The sequence below is a fragment of the Pleurodeles waltl genome, chromosome 6, assembly GCF_031143425.1.
Source record: "Pleurodeles waltl isolate 20211129_DDA chromosome 6, aPleWal1.hap1.20221129, whole genome shotgun sequence".
Classification (NCBI taxonomy): Eukaryota; Metazoa; Chordata; class Amphibia; order Caudata; family Salamandridae; genus Pleurodeles; species Pleurodeles waltl.
This window is the reverse complement of record NC_090445.1, coordinates 583,247,391-583,263,698: the sequence shown is the minus strand read 5'-3', so window position 1 is coordinate 583,263,698 and position 16,308 is coordinate 583,247,391. Positions and strand designations below refer to the sequence as shown.

The window sequence follows — 16,308 nt, the reverse complement described above, 5'->3', positions numbered from 1 at the left end:
AGGAAGGTAGAGATAGGTGTAGGTAGAGGTAAGTGTAGGTACGAGTAGAGGTAGGTGTAGGTACAGGTACAGGTAGGTATAGGTGTAGGAAGAGGTAGGTATAGGTAGAGGTAGGTGTAGGTAGAGGTGGGTAGAGGTAAGTAAAGGTAGAGGTAGATGTAGGTAGAGATAGGTGTAAGTAGAGGTAGATGAAACCAAGAAAACAGCTGACAAGGTATACTGTATTGAATTAACAAAAAGTCAAAATGTACCAAAACTAAAACTATTTATAAGCAGACCAAAAAGTATTGTTAAGAAAAACTTACTGCAGCCTGGATATATTGTAATAAAGGGAAAGCACGTCCGATCAATAAGCCATAAATATAAGGGCCTAATGTGACAACCTTACACACTCCTTCCACAACAAGGTTGCTAAAACCTACAGAAGCTTCAAATCCCAGCCAAAGGCCACCGATTTCTTCAATTAACACAATGACCACGTTACCACCACTTCCATCATGAACTAGGTCCACCCGGTGCTCCCAACCAACCCAAGCCCTCGCCACACCTTCAATGTAGACAAAACCAGAATTAGCCACGTTCTCACCACCTTGCTCAACCCTTCAATTGCCACAGCCACCTTCCCCAAGGACTGGAAACACACAGAAGACAACACCCTACTAAAGAAACAATTGGTAGATCCCAGCGAACTCAACAACCCCATCTCCCTGCTCCAGTTCCCGGCCAAAGTATCAGAAAAAGCCATCAACCAACTCTCCTCACATCTGAAATGGAGCCTCCTACTCGACTCCTCCCAATCCGGACTCCACAGCATCCACAACCCTGAGACAACCCTCATCGCAGCTGCTGGCAATATCTGAGCCATACCTGACGAGGAGAGACTGCGGCTCTGATTCTCCTGGACCTCTCATATCTTCCCATACAGTCTTCCATCACACACTCATCACAAGGCTGCACAACATAGGTATCCAGGGAGCCACTCTCAGATGGATCTCCTCTTTCCCTTTTGGAAAAACACAAAAAGTCTGTCTTCCCTCCTTCATCTCAGAACCCAAAGAAATCATCTGGGATCCTCTCTCAGCCCCACCCTCTTCAACACTTATATGACACCGCTGTTCAGCATTGCCCAGACCCAGGGAGTCAACATCATATCCTATGCCGATGACACACAACTCCCATTCTGAAGACACCACCAACACCAAGACCAGCTTCAACAACTGCATGACAGACGTCGCCAACTGGATGAAGGACAACTGCTTGATGCTCAGCATGGACAAGACAGAGGTACTGATTTTCAGAAACAAAAGCTCCCCATGGAACGCATCTTGGTGGCCCTCAGAACTCGGACCTAATCCTACCCCCACTGACCATGCTAGGAACCTAGGCATCATTCTGAACAACAAGCTAACCATAACAGCTCAGGTCGATTCTGTCTCCTTCTTCTGCTTCTTCATCTTCTGCATGCTTCATAAGATATTTAAATGACTACCCCAAAGCTCCAGACTCACCATCACCCAGGCCCTTATTTCCCACTGATTGAACTACAGCGCCAGTCTCTATGCAGGGATCTCAGCTCACCTACTCCACTGACTACAGGCCATACAGAACGTTCCAACCACACTTATCCTTGATCTCCCTAGATGAACCCACATCACCTCCTTCCTCTGGGAACTCCACTGGTTCCCTGTTCAGAAAAGATGCCAATTCAAGCTCCTGACACATGCATACAAGACACTACACAACTGCAGACCTGCCTACTTGAACCACCGTCTTAATTTCCATCAGCCCATCAGACACCATCGCGTCCCTTTCTCTAACCCTCACCCCCCACACCGGATCTACCAGAAGCAGAGGTCACTCCCTCTCCTACCTAGCTACAAAAACTTGGAACGAGCTACCTTTACATCTACAGGACCACCCCATCTTTTGTAGAGTTCCAGAAGTCCTTGAGGATCTGGCTATTTAGCTAATCAGCTGGACCCTGCCAGTGCCTGGATACCTTCCCAGGTGCCAAGAAGCAGTCTACAAATCTGCTGATTGACTGATTAATTTTCTCATAGGAATTTCATTTTATTGATCATTTTCCAATCACTGTGGCCTTTTCAGTGTTTGAAGTCAGATTATCTTTAATTTGTTATTCTATTTTTTTTTTTCATCGGAGAAGAAAATGTTATCACCGTTTGAGAAGTCCCCTATTGGTTTCAGGGAGAAGTGCGCTGATAACACAATAATACTATTTATGTAAAAAAACATATAACAGTGGATGCTGAAAGAAAGTGAAGGAACGCACATCAGATTAAAGTTGGAGTACTCTAAGAAATATGTGTTGGTGGCTCTAAAGATAAGGCTGTGAAAAAAGGTCTCCCTCCACCTTAGATCGTCCTTTCTTGTGGGTGGACATTTTGAGAGGGAAATCAGGAAAACAACTGAGGCTGCCTGAGAAAGCCATTCTGGCCTGTCTTATCAGTGTTCTGATGATCAGTGTAATGGGCTTAGTGTTCAGGTACTCCATTACCATCAAGGACTGCTATGATGTTGAACATCTTTTTGACATCAAATTAGCTTCCTCCATTACTGCCTACCACCTTCGAACCTTACTTGTGGAGTACTCACTATTAATATCTGTACCTACTCGAGCCTACATGGACATCGACCTACAGCATACATCAACCAAGGCATCACACACTGTTAAATGCAAGAACTTCTGTTGCTGGCGTTTGCATAAATTCCAGGTAGTCACTCTTTTTCCTTCCAAACGTGGTTACTGATCCATCTTAAATCAGGCCTTTAATCTTTTTTTCGTAATCCTTTCTTCATGGCTTCAAAAGCTTCTTTATGGCAGTGACATCTCACGTCACATGTTAGATATGAGAACGGTTTGCCATTATTATCTGTAAAAATAAAAAAAGATACGAATTGTAAACCAACTCGTCGTCGAGGACGGCCCTGTGAAAACAAGGTAGCCAAGACTAAACAATCCATAGCCCGATGGGTAGTATTGCACACATTATTATGTTATCATAAAGTCACCATGTTCCCTCCTGGAACACCAAGGTCGGAGACCACCACAACTGTACTGAGAACTAATCCTATTTCTGCGATATGCAAAGTAGCCTCTTTGGTACTCTGTTCACACGTTTAATGCTGTAGTCTAGATTCAGACGTTTGGACAAATACCTGCGTGTCCCAAGGTTTTTGATGTAATCTCAGCAGTAAATCTGTTTCTGGAATGAAGAAATGGGACCACATTACTCCAAACATGGCAACACTTCAAAGGGCCCTATTTAAGAGTGAGTAATTTACACAGCACTTTGCTTGGGACACAAGAGTGACAGTCTGTAATACCTGTCCTTAGTTTTTATCTGTTTATTAATCCCCGTTATAGAGTAATCCTAATCATATGGAAGGGCATTTTTCTACCAATTCAACCTGCTTTGTACCTTTGTACTTAGTCATAGTATTTGGAGGAAAGAGCTGAATCCTTGGCTCTGGCCACACTGACATTTCATCTTGTTATCCAGTCTTTCAGTGTCATATCAAAACAATCTGTTTGACTTGACAATCTGATTCTGCTTTGAGGAGGTTGTATCCCTTTTACTTGCATCTTATGGGGGTGAACAAGCAGTTCTAGTCATTGCTTCTGACTATCAATGAATATCTCATGATGGAGATGTACCATACTTGTAATCCTTTGTTTTATGTATATACATCTTAATCGAAGTAAAAAGCTATCTGCCCTCCTCCCTGAGAGTATCAGGGTTCATATAAGCTGAGAATCTTGCTATTCCTTAAAGACCAACTTTTAGTAGAGGGCATTGTGGAACAGTAGAGCTGATGCCTCTCTTAAAGGTGTTGTGATACATTTTAAGCTTAGAAATCCTGCTTCCAAGTACCTACTATGACGATTGCTTAACATCTCAAAATGACAATCCCATAACAATGTCCATCCCAGCAAATATTCCACGATCTCTCCCTGCAACCTGTGCCTAGTCAGGACCATAAGCTTCAAACTAAAAATATTAGAATGGACAACTCAGTGCAGTAAACAGCTAAGTGAACTGTGAGCATACAAAGGGGAACTGCAGGGCTGTTCAAAGCTGCCAACTGCTAAAAAACATGAACTTATTCATCTATCACACTTCTAACCGTTGTCCCCCATAACACACTAACTGCATCTTGTTAGTCATCGCTCACATCATAGAAACACTTCCCACATAGATTTAAAAAAAGAAAGACAATATCCTTCTCAGTGTAGCATGCTATCCATGTAGAAAGGCACTTCAACGCCACACATAGACGTAGTAATCTCAGTTCTGTGTGAAATATGCCACCTATTCCCTTTGTTGAGGGAGGGTCATCAATTAGCCACTTGAGGCTTTGTCTCTTGTGAATCATTGCTTCTCCTCCTCACTCAGCATGGTAATAATTAGCATATTATACTCTGTTCATATGCATATATAATACACCCACACACACATATATGTATACAAAATGTATTTTTTTTTAAATAGATCTTGCAATGTGCCCTGAGATCATACCCTTAAGTGAGACCCTTCAGTGTTAATGACGTAAATGATCATGTCCCATAATGGAGAACTGGGATTACAAACAAATTAGTTTTTTGTTATAGGGTATCCCCTTGATACTAGCCACTCACATCTGTATCAGTTGGAATAAGGAAATGGATCTCTGAATTATTTTAGAACCAATATACATGTGTATGTATTGCTATTCAGTCGCACACTTTATTTGGTCAGTTTTCACCATAAATGCACATAAAAACCTCAGAATGAAACTCGTTAGAAACATATACATAAACCAAAAATAAATTCAGTTACATATGTACAGGCATTTCATAATGTGTAGTGCTGCACAATCTGTGGGATCAAATCACCGCTATAGTGGTAAGAGCGCAGTACAAACCGGGGGACTCCTTCAACATAAATCCAAATACCAAAAGCTCAAAAAAGGATCCGCTATGCTATAAGGAAGGAGCGTGGCTTCTATCTCTGTAAGAACATTTAACGCATCAATTGCCTTGAAAGAGATCTAAGACAATTTGATTAATCATTTTTTTAAAAACGTATGAGTAGCCAGGTAAAGATCATTAACATTGGCCTACTCTGAAGGCATTTTTCTTTCTGATCTCAGTGCCCAGCGAATGTAGCTAATCAATGAATAACAGGTGTATCCTGTATCTAAACATTGTAAAAATTGCAGGCCTTCTTTATGGGATAAAATACTTTAGGATCATAAAATAGGGTTCAGGAAACCTTTTCTCAGGATACTATTCAATTTACAGAAAATCATAAAGTGAGTGACCGATTGTTGTGTGAGGGAATCGCATGGACAACAAGGCAGGAAAGTAGACCAGCAACCTGTTAACCTTTTCAATGGGGGCGGGGGAGACTCTCCCCATTCTTACGAGGCCTTCTAAAAGTGTTTCCTGGCCCCGGGCCAGGAAACACCACTAGACGCCAGGGATTTCACTTGGGGGGGTCGCCCCCCTCGGAAAATGGGCCACCCCCCCTTCCCCCCCCAGGGGCATATTTTTTTTATTTAAAAAAGGTAGGTGCCCCCTGGGGGGCGGGGGGGGCGCAATCGCGCCCCCCCCCCGGGGCAAATTATTTAAAAAAATAATAATAATAAATAAATAATATAAAATAAATGGACAGGGGGTCGCCCGTGGGCAGGACGACCCCCTGTGGGGGCATTTTTTGTTTGTTGTTGTAGGGTTTCCCTGGGGGCCATTTTGGCCCCCAAGGAAACCATGCAACAACAAAAAAATAGATCTATATATATATATATATATAGATCTATATATGTAGATATATCTATGTACATGGATATATCTATAGATAGATCTATAGATATATATATAGATCTATCTATAGATATATCTATGTACATACATATATATATATATATCACTTTTGTCAATATGTGTGTGGTTTACCTGGGGGCTGCGATCGGCCCCCAGGAAAACCAGACCCACATATAAAAGTGATATATATATATATATATTTATTTATTTATATATATATATATATATATTTATAAATAGATTTGCCACCAGTTGTCTTGCAGTTGCAGCTTGCGTCTTCAAAGCAATGCACATACTTCAACTGACGCATTTCACCTGTAGCTTTTAGGCAGCAATAAAAAAGTCAAGTAAGTATTGTGAATATGTTTCTGCTAGAAAGGATCAGACTTTTGTCTAGTGGCAGTTTTAGTGCCTTAAAGAAGCTCAGAAGGTTTACATGCCTACTGCAAAGAGCAAATCTGTATTTTATGTCAATAGCTGAGTACATTAGTAAAGTCAGCCATTACCTGCGCTATAATACAAATGAAATGTATGTGCGGGGCGGCTATGGAGAGATGAAGGGCACTTTTGCTGGGTGGTAATGAGGGAATCCGAGGAGGAGGGAGTGGGAGCACCAATAATGATTGTTGGACTGGGCGCAGGAGGTGCTAAAGACTGTGACGAATGGTATGTGACAAAGTTTTTTTTGTTAGTGTCTTGAAAGAACGTGCTGATTTTGGGAAGAAGCGCTGGTAAGGTGGCCTCTACTGTTGCACGTATCTCACCCACACCATCGATTTTGTGACTGTCTACGTAGGCTAATGTTTTAGAGCAACAGTTTAGCCAATAGCAGAGATGGCATCTTGATGGATGACTGCTGCCGGCACTCGGGTTATAGAGGACAGCTCTGACATAGGATCAGAGACTGAGACATCAGTTACTGAGACAGCATCTGAGTGATAGGACAATGGCGCAGACTCTGGGAGTGATTTTTCAGTCGGAGGAGTCCCATTCGATAACTCCTCTTCAAGTACATTATGAGGGAGGTGATGAGGACAGTCCTGCTGTCCCTTCGCAAGCAGTCTGTGCAACTGGGTAATAGTGGGTTAGCCCAACCCAGAGAGCAGGTGAATGCGGCGGCAAGCAGAGAGAGAGAGAGAGAGTGCTCTCTTGGGAGCTCCCCAATTTAGTTCAGCCCCAAATTCCACTGCCCAAATCGTATTGTGGAGACATCAAAATTATCTATCGCAAAACAAACTGGTTTTGTAAGGCAGGCACCTGTGTTTTTAGTCCTGGGTTCGGCGGCCATATAGAGAAACACACTAAACCCAAACATTTCTGGAAACTAGACATTCGGGGGAGTCCACAGAGGTGTGACTTGTGGGGATTCCCCAAAGTTTTCTTTCCCAGAATACCCTGAAAAGCTGAAATGTTGAATAAAAACTATTTTTCTCGCATTTCTGTCACACAAACTACAGGAATAAGCTGGGATCCACAAAATTCCTACCACCCAGTGATTCCTCACCTGTCCTGATAAAAACACTACCCCACTTGAGTGCCTACACCTAGTGCCTGCGTCAGGAATGGATCACCCCAGGGTCAACAGCTGCCTCATGTAAGGACCAACATTGACCGTTGTGTGATCTATTCCTGTCGCGGGCACCAGGCCTACCCACACAAGTGAGGTACCATTTGTATCGGGAGACTAGGGGGAATGCTGGGTGGATAGAAATTTGTGGCTCCTCTTAGATTCCAGAACTTTCTGTCACCGAAATGAAAGGAAAAAGTGTTTTTTTGGCCAAATTTTGATGTTTGCAAAGGATTCTGGGTAACAGAACCTGGTCAGAGCCCCACAAGTCACCCCATCTTGGATTCCCCTGGGTTTCTAGTTTTCAAAAATGTGCTGGTTTGCTAGGTTTCCCCAGGTGCCGGCAGAGCTAGAGGCCAAAATCCACAGGTAGGCACTGTTTTCTATGAAAAAATGTGATGTGTCCACGTTGTGTTTTGGGGCATTTCCTGTCGCGGGCGCTAGGCCTACCCACACAAGTGAGGTATCATTTTTATTCGGATACTTGGGGGAACGCTGGGTGGAAGGAAATTTGTGGCTCCTCTCAGATTCCAGAACTTTCTGTCACCGAAATGTGAGGAAAACATGTTATTTTAGCCACATTTTGAGGTTTGCAAAGGATTCTGGGTAACAGAACCTGGTCAGAGCCCCACAAGTCACCCCATCTTGGATTCCCCTAGGTCTCTAGTTTTCAAAAATACACAGGTTTGGTAGGTTTCCCTAGGTGCCGGCTGAGCTAGAGGCCAAAATCTACAGGTAGGCACTTTGCAAAAAACAGCTCTGTTTTCTGTCAAAAAATGGGATGTGTCCATGTTGCGTTTTGGGGCATTTCCTGTCGTGGGCGCTAGGCCTACCCACACAAGTGAGGTATCATTTTTATCGGGAGACTTGGGGGAACGCTGGGTGGAAGGAAATTTGTGGCTCCTCTCAGATTCCAGAACTTTCTGTCACCGAAATGTGAGGAAAACTTGTTATTTTAGCCACATTTTGAGGTTTGCAAAGGATTCTGGGTAACAGAACCTGGTCAGAGCCCCACAAGTCACCCCATCTTGGATTCCCCTACGTCTCTAGTTTTAGAAAATGCACAGGTTTGGTAGGTTTCCTTAGGTGCCGGCTGAGCTAGAGGCCAAAATCTACAGGTAGGCACTTTGCAAAAAACAGCTCTGTTTTCTGTCAAAAAATGGGATGTGTCCACGTTGTGTTTTGGGGCATTTCCTGTCGTGGGCGCTATGCCTACCCACACAAGTGAGGTATCATTTTTATCAGGAGACTTAGGGGAACGCTAGGTGGCAGAAAATTTGTGGCTCCTCTCAGATTCCAGAACTTTCTGTCACCGAAATGTGAGGAAAACGTGTTATTTTAGCCACATTTTGAGGTTTGCAAAGGATTCTGCGTAACAGAACCTGGTCAGAGCCCCACAAGTCACCCCATCTTGGATTCCCCTAGGTCTCTAGTTTTAAAAAATGCACAGGTTTGGTAGGTTTCCTTAGGTGCCGGCTGAGCTAGAGGCCAAAATCTACAGGTAGGCACTTTGCAAAAAACAGCTCTGTTTTCTGTCAAAAAATGGGATGTGTCCACGTTGTGTTTTGGGGCATTTCCTGTCGCAGGCGCTAGGCCTACCCACACAAGTGAGGTATCATTTTTATCGGGAGACATGGGGGAACGCTGGGTGGAAGGGAATTTGTGGCTCCTCTCAGATTCCAGAACTTTCTGTCACCGAAATGAGAGGAAAATGTGTTTTTTTAGCCACATTGTGAGGTTTGCAAAGGATTCTGGGTAACAGAACCTGGTCAGAGCCCCACAAGTCACCCCATCTTTGATTCCCCTAGGTCTCTAGTTTTCAAAAATGCACAGGGTCGGTAGGTTTCCCTAGGTGTCGGCTGAGCTAGAGGCCAAAATCCACAGCTAGGCACTTTGCAAAAAACAGCTCTGTTTTCTGTCAAAAAAATGGGATGTGTCCACGTTGTGTTTTGGGGCATTTCCTGTTGCGGGTGCTAGGCCTACCCACACAAGGGAGGTAACATTTTTATCGGGAGACTTGGGGGAACATAGAACAGCAAAACAAGTGTTATTGCCCCTTATCTTTCTCTACATGTTTTCCTTCCAAATATAAGAGGGTGTGTAAAAAAGACGTTTATTTGAGAAATGCCCTGCAATTCACATGCTAGAATGGGCACCCCGGAATTCAGAGATGTGCAAATAACCACTGCTCCTCAAAACCTTATCTTGAGCCCATTTTGGAAATGCAAAGGTTTTCTTGATACCTATTTTTCACTCTTCATATTTCAGCAAATGAATTGCTGTATACCCAGTATAGAATGAAAACCAACTGCAGGGTGCAGCTCATTTATTGGCTCTGTGTACCTAGGGTTCTTGATGAACCTACAAGCCCTTTATATCCCCGCAACCAGAAGAGTCCAGCAGACATAACGGTATATTGCTTTCAAAAATCTGACATTGCAGGAAAAAGGTACAAAGTAAAACATAAAGAAAAATGGCTGTTGTTTTCAGCTCAATTTCAATATTTTTTTTATTTCATCTGTTATTTTCTGTAGGAAAACCTTGTAGGATCTACACAAATGACCCCTTGCTGAATTCAGAATTTTGTCTAGTTTTCCGAAATATTTAGCTTTCCGGGATCCAGCATTGGTTTCACACCCATTCCTGTCACTAACTGGAAGGAGGCTGAAAGCACCAAAAATAGTAAAAATGGGGTATGTCCCAGTAAAATGCCAAATTTGTGTTGAAAAATGTGGTTTTCTGATTCAAGTCTGCCCATTCCTGGAAGGTGGGAAGATGGTGATTTCAGCACCAGAAACCCTTTGTTGATGGCATTTTCAGGGAAAAAACCACAAGGCTTCTTCGACAGCCCTTTTTTCCCATTTTTTTGGAAAAAAAGAAATTTTCACTGTATTTTGGCTAATTTCTTGGTCTCCTCCAGGGGAAACCACAAACTCTGGGTACCATTAGAATCCCTAGGATATTGGAAAAAAAGGACGCAAATTTGGCGTGGATAGCTTTTGTGGACAAAATGTTATGAATGCCTAAGCACGAACTACCCCAAATAGCCAAAAAAGGGCTCAGCACTGGTGGGGGAAACGGCCCAGCAGCTAAGGGGTTAACAGAAAGGCAACTAGAAAGTGTACTATGCATAATATCCCATACTTTGTGTGAGATAAAGAGCAACAACAAGCTTTAACCTCATTTAAGTCTCTTCTTATTCAGGCTCCACTTTTGAAATCTTATGTTCCTGGCAAAAGATTGTGCGTCACTGTTGATGGCAGCAGTGTGGTTGTGAGGGTGATTCTGTCACAGAGCATGGATTGTGATGACTACACCATCGCCTTTGCTTCATGCACATTGAAACACCATGAGTGTCAGTACTCTGTAATAGAAAGGGAAATGCTTACTCGTACATGGACTTTTGCTAAGTTTAGTTCATACATTTGAGGGCCTTAGGGCCACATATACGTAGCTTTTTTCTAGTCGCAAACAGCACGATTCGCAGAATCAGGCCAGGGGCTGTTTTCGGCAAGAAAAAAACATTTTGGTATGTACAGACCCTATTTTGCGATTCCGTAATCTATTTAACAAATCGCAAAATAGGTTTGGGAGTCGCAGTTAGAAAGAGGCATTCCCTTCCTAATTGCGAGTCATAGTGCGATGTAGCATTGTTTTGTGACCGTGAATGAGTCGCAAATTGCGAGTCGCAAAACTCAGGGTCATACATCTGGCCCTAAGTTTTTTCTACAGATTGAGCATAAAACACTGGTCCCAGTTGTGAACGACAGTAATGCTATTATGTCTAAAGCCACTGCAAGGGTGGTACGGTGAGTTCTAAACTGTTAGAATATCATTTTGAAATGGAGCAGTTACCTGGTAGCAAAAACAAAAAAGCTGACTGTTTCTCTTGGCTGCCTGTTAGTGAAGACTCCGAGACTGTGGTTTTTGGTGAACAAGATGAAGAAGACACAGATTGTCTTGTTGCAAGTGTGTCTTGGATGTCTGGTAAATATGTAAGTGAAGATAAATGGAGAAAAGAGGTATTGGATGATGGCGAGTTCGCCAAAGTTATGAACTGTGTGGTGAAAGGCTGGCTGCATAAGAATTAGTTTCCTCTACAGATCGAGCATAAAACACTGGGCCCAGTTCTGAACGATAGTAATGTTATTATGTCTAAAGCCACTGCAAAGGTGGTACGGTTGAATTCTAAACTGTTAGAATATCATTTTGAATTGGAGCAGGTACCTGGTAGCAAAAACAAAAAAGCTGACTGTTTCTCTTGGCTGCCTGTTAGTGAAGACTCCGAGACTGTGGTTTTTGGTGAACAAGATGAAGAAGATTCAGATTGTCTAGTTGCAAGTGTGTCTTGGATGTCTGGTAAATATGTAAGTGTAGATAAATGGAGAAAAGAGGTATTGGATGATGGCGAGTTCATCAAAGTTATGAACTGTGTGATGAAAGGCTGGCCATATAAGAATTATTTTCCTCCTTAGTAATACCTACATCAAGATGCAAAGTGAGCTTACATTGGAAAAGGGTCTATTATTTTTCAATGACAAATTGGTTTCTTCTTTCAAAATCCTTAACAAGTTGTTAGAACTGTCACATGAAGGACGTCTTGTCATGGCAGCAAGTAAGAAGAGCTTGAGAGAAAATCTTTGGTGGCCTGCAATGGATAAGGATGTTGAGTGTTGGATTGCGAGGTGTGAGGTGTGTAAAGCTAATGACAGGCGTCTGCAATGTAGGAATCCTCCCACAGGGAGGGTAGACTGTCCCAGCAATGTATGGCAAAGACTAAGGGCCTCAGTAAGAGTGTGGCTGTCCGAGGACGTCCACACTTGAGGTGATGGTCGGACTGCCGCACTCCAGACGGTCTGACCGCCACTTTACAACCCTGGTGGGTGGACCCACCTTAAGACCACCGTCACTGCCAGGAACATCGATCCCAACAGGTTGACGGTGGTCTGAGTTATACTCAGCCATGGTGGTGCTGAACTTAGCGCCACCGTGCTGATTACAACTCAGCTTTCCGCAAGCCTTTCCATGGCGGGGACCCTGCCATGGAAATGCTGGTGGAAAGCCAGTGCTGGGGGCCACAGGGGGGCCCTTGCCTAGCACCATCATAATGTGCACAGTCTGCTCTGCAGACAGTGCAGATTCCTATGGTGCTGTCCTGCTACGGTATTGGTCTTGCCACTGTTCCCTCTGGTCAGCCAGGTCGGAACACATAATACAATGTTTCCGCCAGTCAGCCAGGTGGGAACATTGTAATACGCTTAGGGGGTATGACAAGTTTGGTGGTCAGCTCGTCCGACCACCAAACCCATGAGTGTAGATTTTCTTGGCCCTTTCCAGTTGCTGCCTTTGCATCAAAGGTATGTGGTTGTTATGGTAGTCTATGTTTCCAAGTGGTTGGACGTAAGGTTTTTGAGGGAACCCAGTACTAGGAGTGTGATTAAGTTTTTTACAGATATATTTTCAAGGGAAGGCTTTCCTTTGGAAATTGTCTCGGACAACGGTGTCAATTTGCATCACAAGAGATTAATGATTTTTTGTGTGATGCTGGCATTAAGCACAAGCAGTGGAGTTTGTATCATCCCAAAGCAATGGCCATGTGGAAAGGATGAACGGATTAGTCAATGAGTGCATCAGAGGAGCTGTGAGTTCAGGGTCATGGATTCATTATGCCATGAAAGCAATGTTGTGGGCATACTGCAATACACCACACAGTGTGGATGTTGTTGGGAGGAGGGAGGTGTGTCTTTCCTTCTCCAGTTGAGCATTCCAGAAGCCGGTTCTGTGGTGATGTGGGTTTTGGATTGGTCAGCACATGAAGATGATGGTTTAGAGATACAGTGCAATGGGGGCTATAGCCTGTTTGTTGATGTTGCTGCCCCATATTACTTACTTCAATAAATCCATGTTTCTTAATCTCCTGGAAGCCTCCGACATCTGTGTCTTTGATTTCACAGTGAAGTTAGAGAATCAACCATCTGAGTGTAAGATTCTACTAAAAAGAAAAAACAGTAGTAAGTCCAGCACTACATACTGCCAACCTCGTAGAAAATAATGTTAAATTAAATTATTTGAAATAGTTAAAAATATAAATATAAATTAATGATTTAAAAATATATGCAATTAATATCAGTATTGTTTATTTATAAAATATTTTAATGACCTATTTCGAACTGACAAAATAATGTAACAATGAATTTTCTTGAACATTAAATTAAGTTCAGTTGTGTCTATACATCACCTTTAATAATTATTGATGCACATTAAAAATATGTTTCTTTAGATGGGGATCTATTTTTTCTACTGAAAATTAATTTTAATTTAATTTTAAATATTTCCATTAAAGCTTTTCTCCAAAATCAATTTAACAGTGCTGTAGCATTTGTTTATTTTGTTATTCACTTAAAGTAAATCTATAAAGTGAATTTACATGATTATTCAATATACAACTATTTTTAATATTGATTTTTTTAACAAATGGATTTTTTAATTTCCCCTACACTTTACCATTTGGAGACTGGTAAAGCTTGCTGTGTCCAGCAGGATTACTCATTCCTGCCTCTGCCTCTCCTCTCTCTGGGCTATCAGGGAGACCAACAGGAATAGACATTTTGTTTCTCAGAGGGGGAGGAAAGCCTAGCCTGATTGGTTCCCCCCTAGACAGATGTAACGTAACTTAAATTGGAGTAGTTTGGCAGCCAGACTGTCTCATAATGAGCGTAAAATGGTGGTGTTCTAGTCAAACGATTGCAAGAATCTTACCTGGGTAAGACCTGTGGGAAATGTTCTGATTATTTTGCCTGCCATAGCTGGGGCCATCTTTGGTGCTGTGCAGGACACTGCATCTCTACATGCCAGCTGCATGTGTCTGCCTTGGTGGGAACCTATAGCTACCCTGAGGAACTGAACCAGTAAATCACATCTCTCCACAGACGGTTGAGGCATTGCAGTGCATAAGGCTAGAACAATTTTATTTTCTCTTCCAATCTTCCAAAACTCAACCCCACATTCCGGGAGTAAAAGCGATTTTCCTTATTGATAGAATGATGTTTTTGAGTAGTTGAAGATTTGCCTAAAAAAGACAGACAACACCCTTTTGTCGTAACGCTTTGTCATATAACACAGAGTACTACATTCTAACAAATCAGTATGTTCATAAGTGCAGGTTACATAGAATGCTCCTGCGAAGGGTGGTCTAAGAGTTGGCAAAAGTTTTGAATTCGTACTTAGGGCCCTTGTGAGAGAGAGAAAAGAGGAAAGGTATTTTTATGAAGTCCCCCTCATATTTTGAAATGTACTCTTGTTTCCAACAGAAGCTAGTGGAGAGCCATTATTACAAGTGGTAAATGTTCTCTTTAGGTGGCTCCTATTGCCTATCTTCCTGTTGTATGTGCTATCGACATTAATGGCACAGTGGCTGGTTTGGTGGGTCAGTCCTCTGAGACTGAATTTGTCTGTGTCTGCATGAGACAGAACCACCCCTAATTTGACTTTTTTACCCACGTATCAAGTTATGTATCCAAGTTTGCTATTAACACAACCCCTTCCAGTGCATATTGACTCCAAAGCAATGCTTGTGTTTCAAAGATCCTTGTAGCATTCTACATCCATTGGGCGAAAACAAAAACACAGAGACATGAAAAGATGCACCTACATTCAATGACTGTTCAGCTCTGAGCATTATCTAGAATAACAATAACAGAATGTCTTGTGATTGTCTCATTCATGCATAGTGATTATTCTTTACCATATCTTTGTGAAAGAAAATCGGATTTGAATATCACTTAGCTTGTTCACAGAATAATATGAAAAGACGCTGCGTTTCAGTACAATTTTGTCACCATTTATTTCTTATTAGTTAGTTGCCATTTTACTCATACTTTTGGTGTATCACATCAGAGCATCGTTTCCGAGTGTGGTTTATACTCAATGAAAGAAATATATTCCATGTGAATTTGATATAATACACTTGAATGTGAGTCATGCTTTCTGCAATATCTTGGACAAGAGAATCCTTGTGGCTTTCTAACGTCAGTCCCAGTAATAACTTTGTATTTAGCCTTTCTCTTTAGCTGGTCTTGAAATTTCAAAGGCTGCTCAGTATACGTTCTTCATGTACTGTTGTACTTCCTTTATCCTTTGTTTCCAAGCTTCCCATACACTTCCAAATTCATTCCTAACTCAATGAGCTTCACACTCGGTGTGGTAGGACCTTCATCCATCCATTTTATTCTTGCCTCCTCATTGTAGAATCTAATGCAATTTGAAGTTCCTGGCTAGTTTTTTATTTCCATTTTTTCTATGTATTTTTATACAGATGTTGATGAATGTGAGCGAGAAGACAATGCTGGCTGTGTGCATGATTGCGTCAACATCCCTGGTAACTACCGCTGTACCTGCTATGATGGCTTCCGTCTTGCACATGATGGACATAACTGCTTAGGTAAGTTGCCTGCCTGAGATTAAAAAATAGACACCTGCAGTAGGAGTAACTCAGCAGCCTGTGGTGGGATATGCTCTTATCAGTGGGAAAGCAAGACCCAGGCTGAGGCTTTTCGTTGATGGAAAATGCTTTTTATAGGTAGGGGGACCATTATGGTGGTAGAAGAATCTGCATGTGTTTTTCTTGACACGTCTAACGTCAAAATATACATGTTTGCACCATTTTTTGGATGAGTGAACCTACCTTGCATCAATGAGATGCAAGGTAGGCTTTCCCATCCAAAAAATGGTGCTATCCCCATAGCCCCATATTTATCCCCTCATGCTAAAATGACACATGGGGAGAGGAGGGGCTAAATAATGGTGCTAAGCTTGGGTCAGACCAAGCGTTAGGGGACCTGTGGATCCATTTCCATGGTTAAACACCATGGAATGGGTCCATAGGTGCCCTCCCAAAGCCCCAGGAACACCCCCACCA

At 42.4% G+C, this 16,308-nt stretch overlaps 1 protein-coding gene across 7 annotated transcripts in view; it reads left to right on the top strand.

The window, feature by feature from the left end:
• Positions 1 to 16,308, top strand: part of SCUBE3 (signal peptide, CUB domain and EGF like domain containing 3) — a 993,478-nt gene that overhangs the window by 237,435 nt on the left and 739,735 nt on the right. For all 7 annotated transcript variants that reach the window (XM_069238811.1, XM_069238810.1, XM_069238808.1 and 4 more), the window contains exon 3: positions 15,706 to 15,831. In XM_069238811.1, the coding sequence (XP_069094912.1) occupies positions 15,706 to 15,831 (126 nt within the window). The remainder of the gene's footprint in view (positions 1 to 15,705; positions 15,832 to 16,308) is intronic.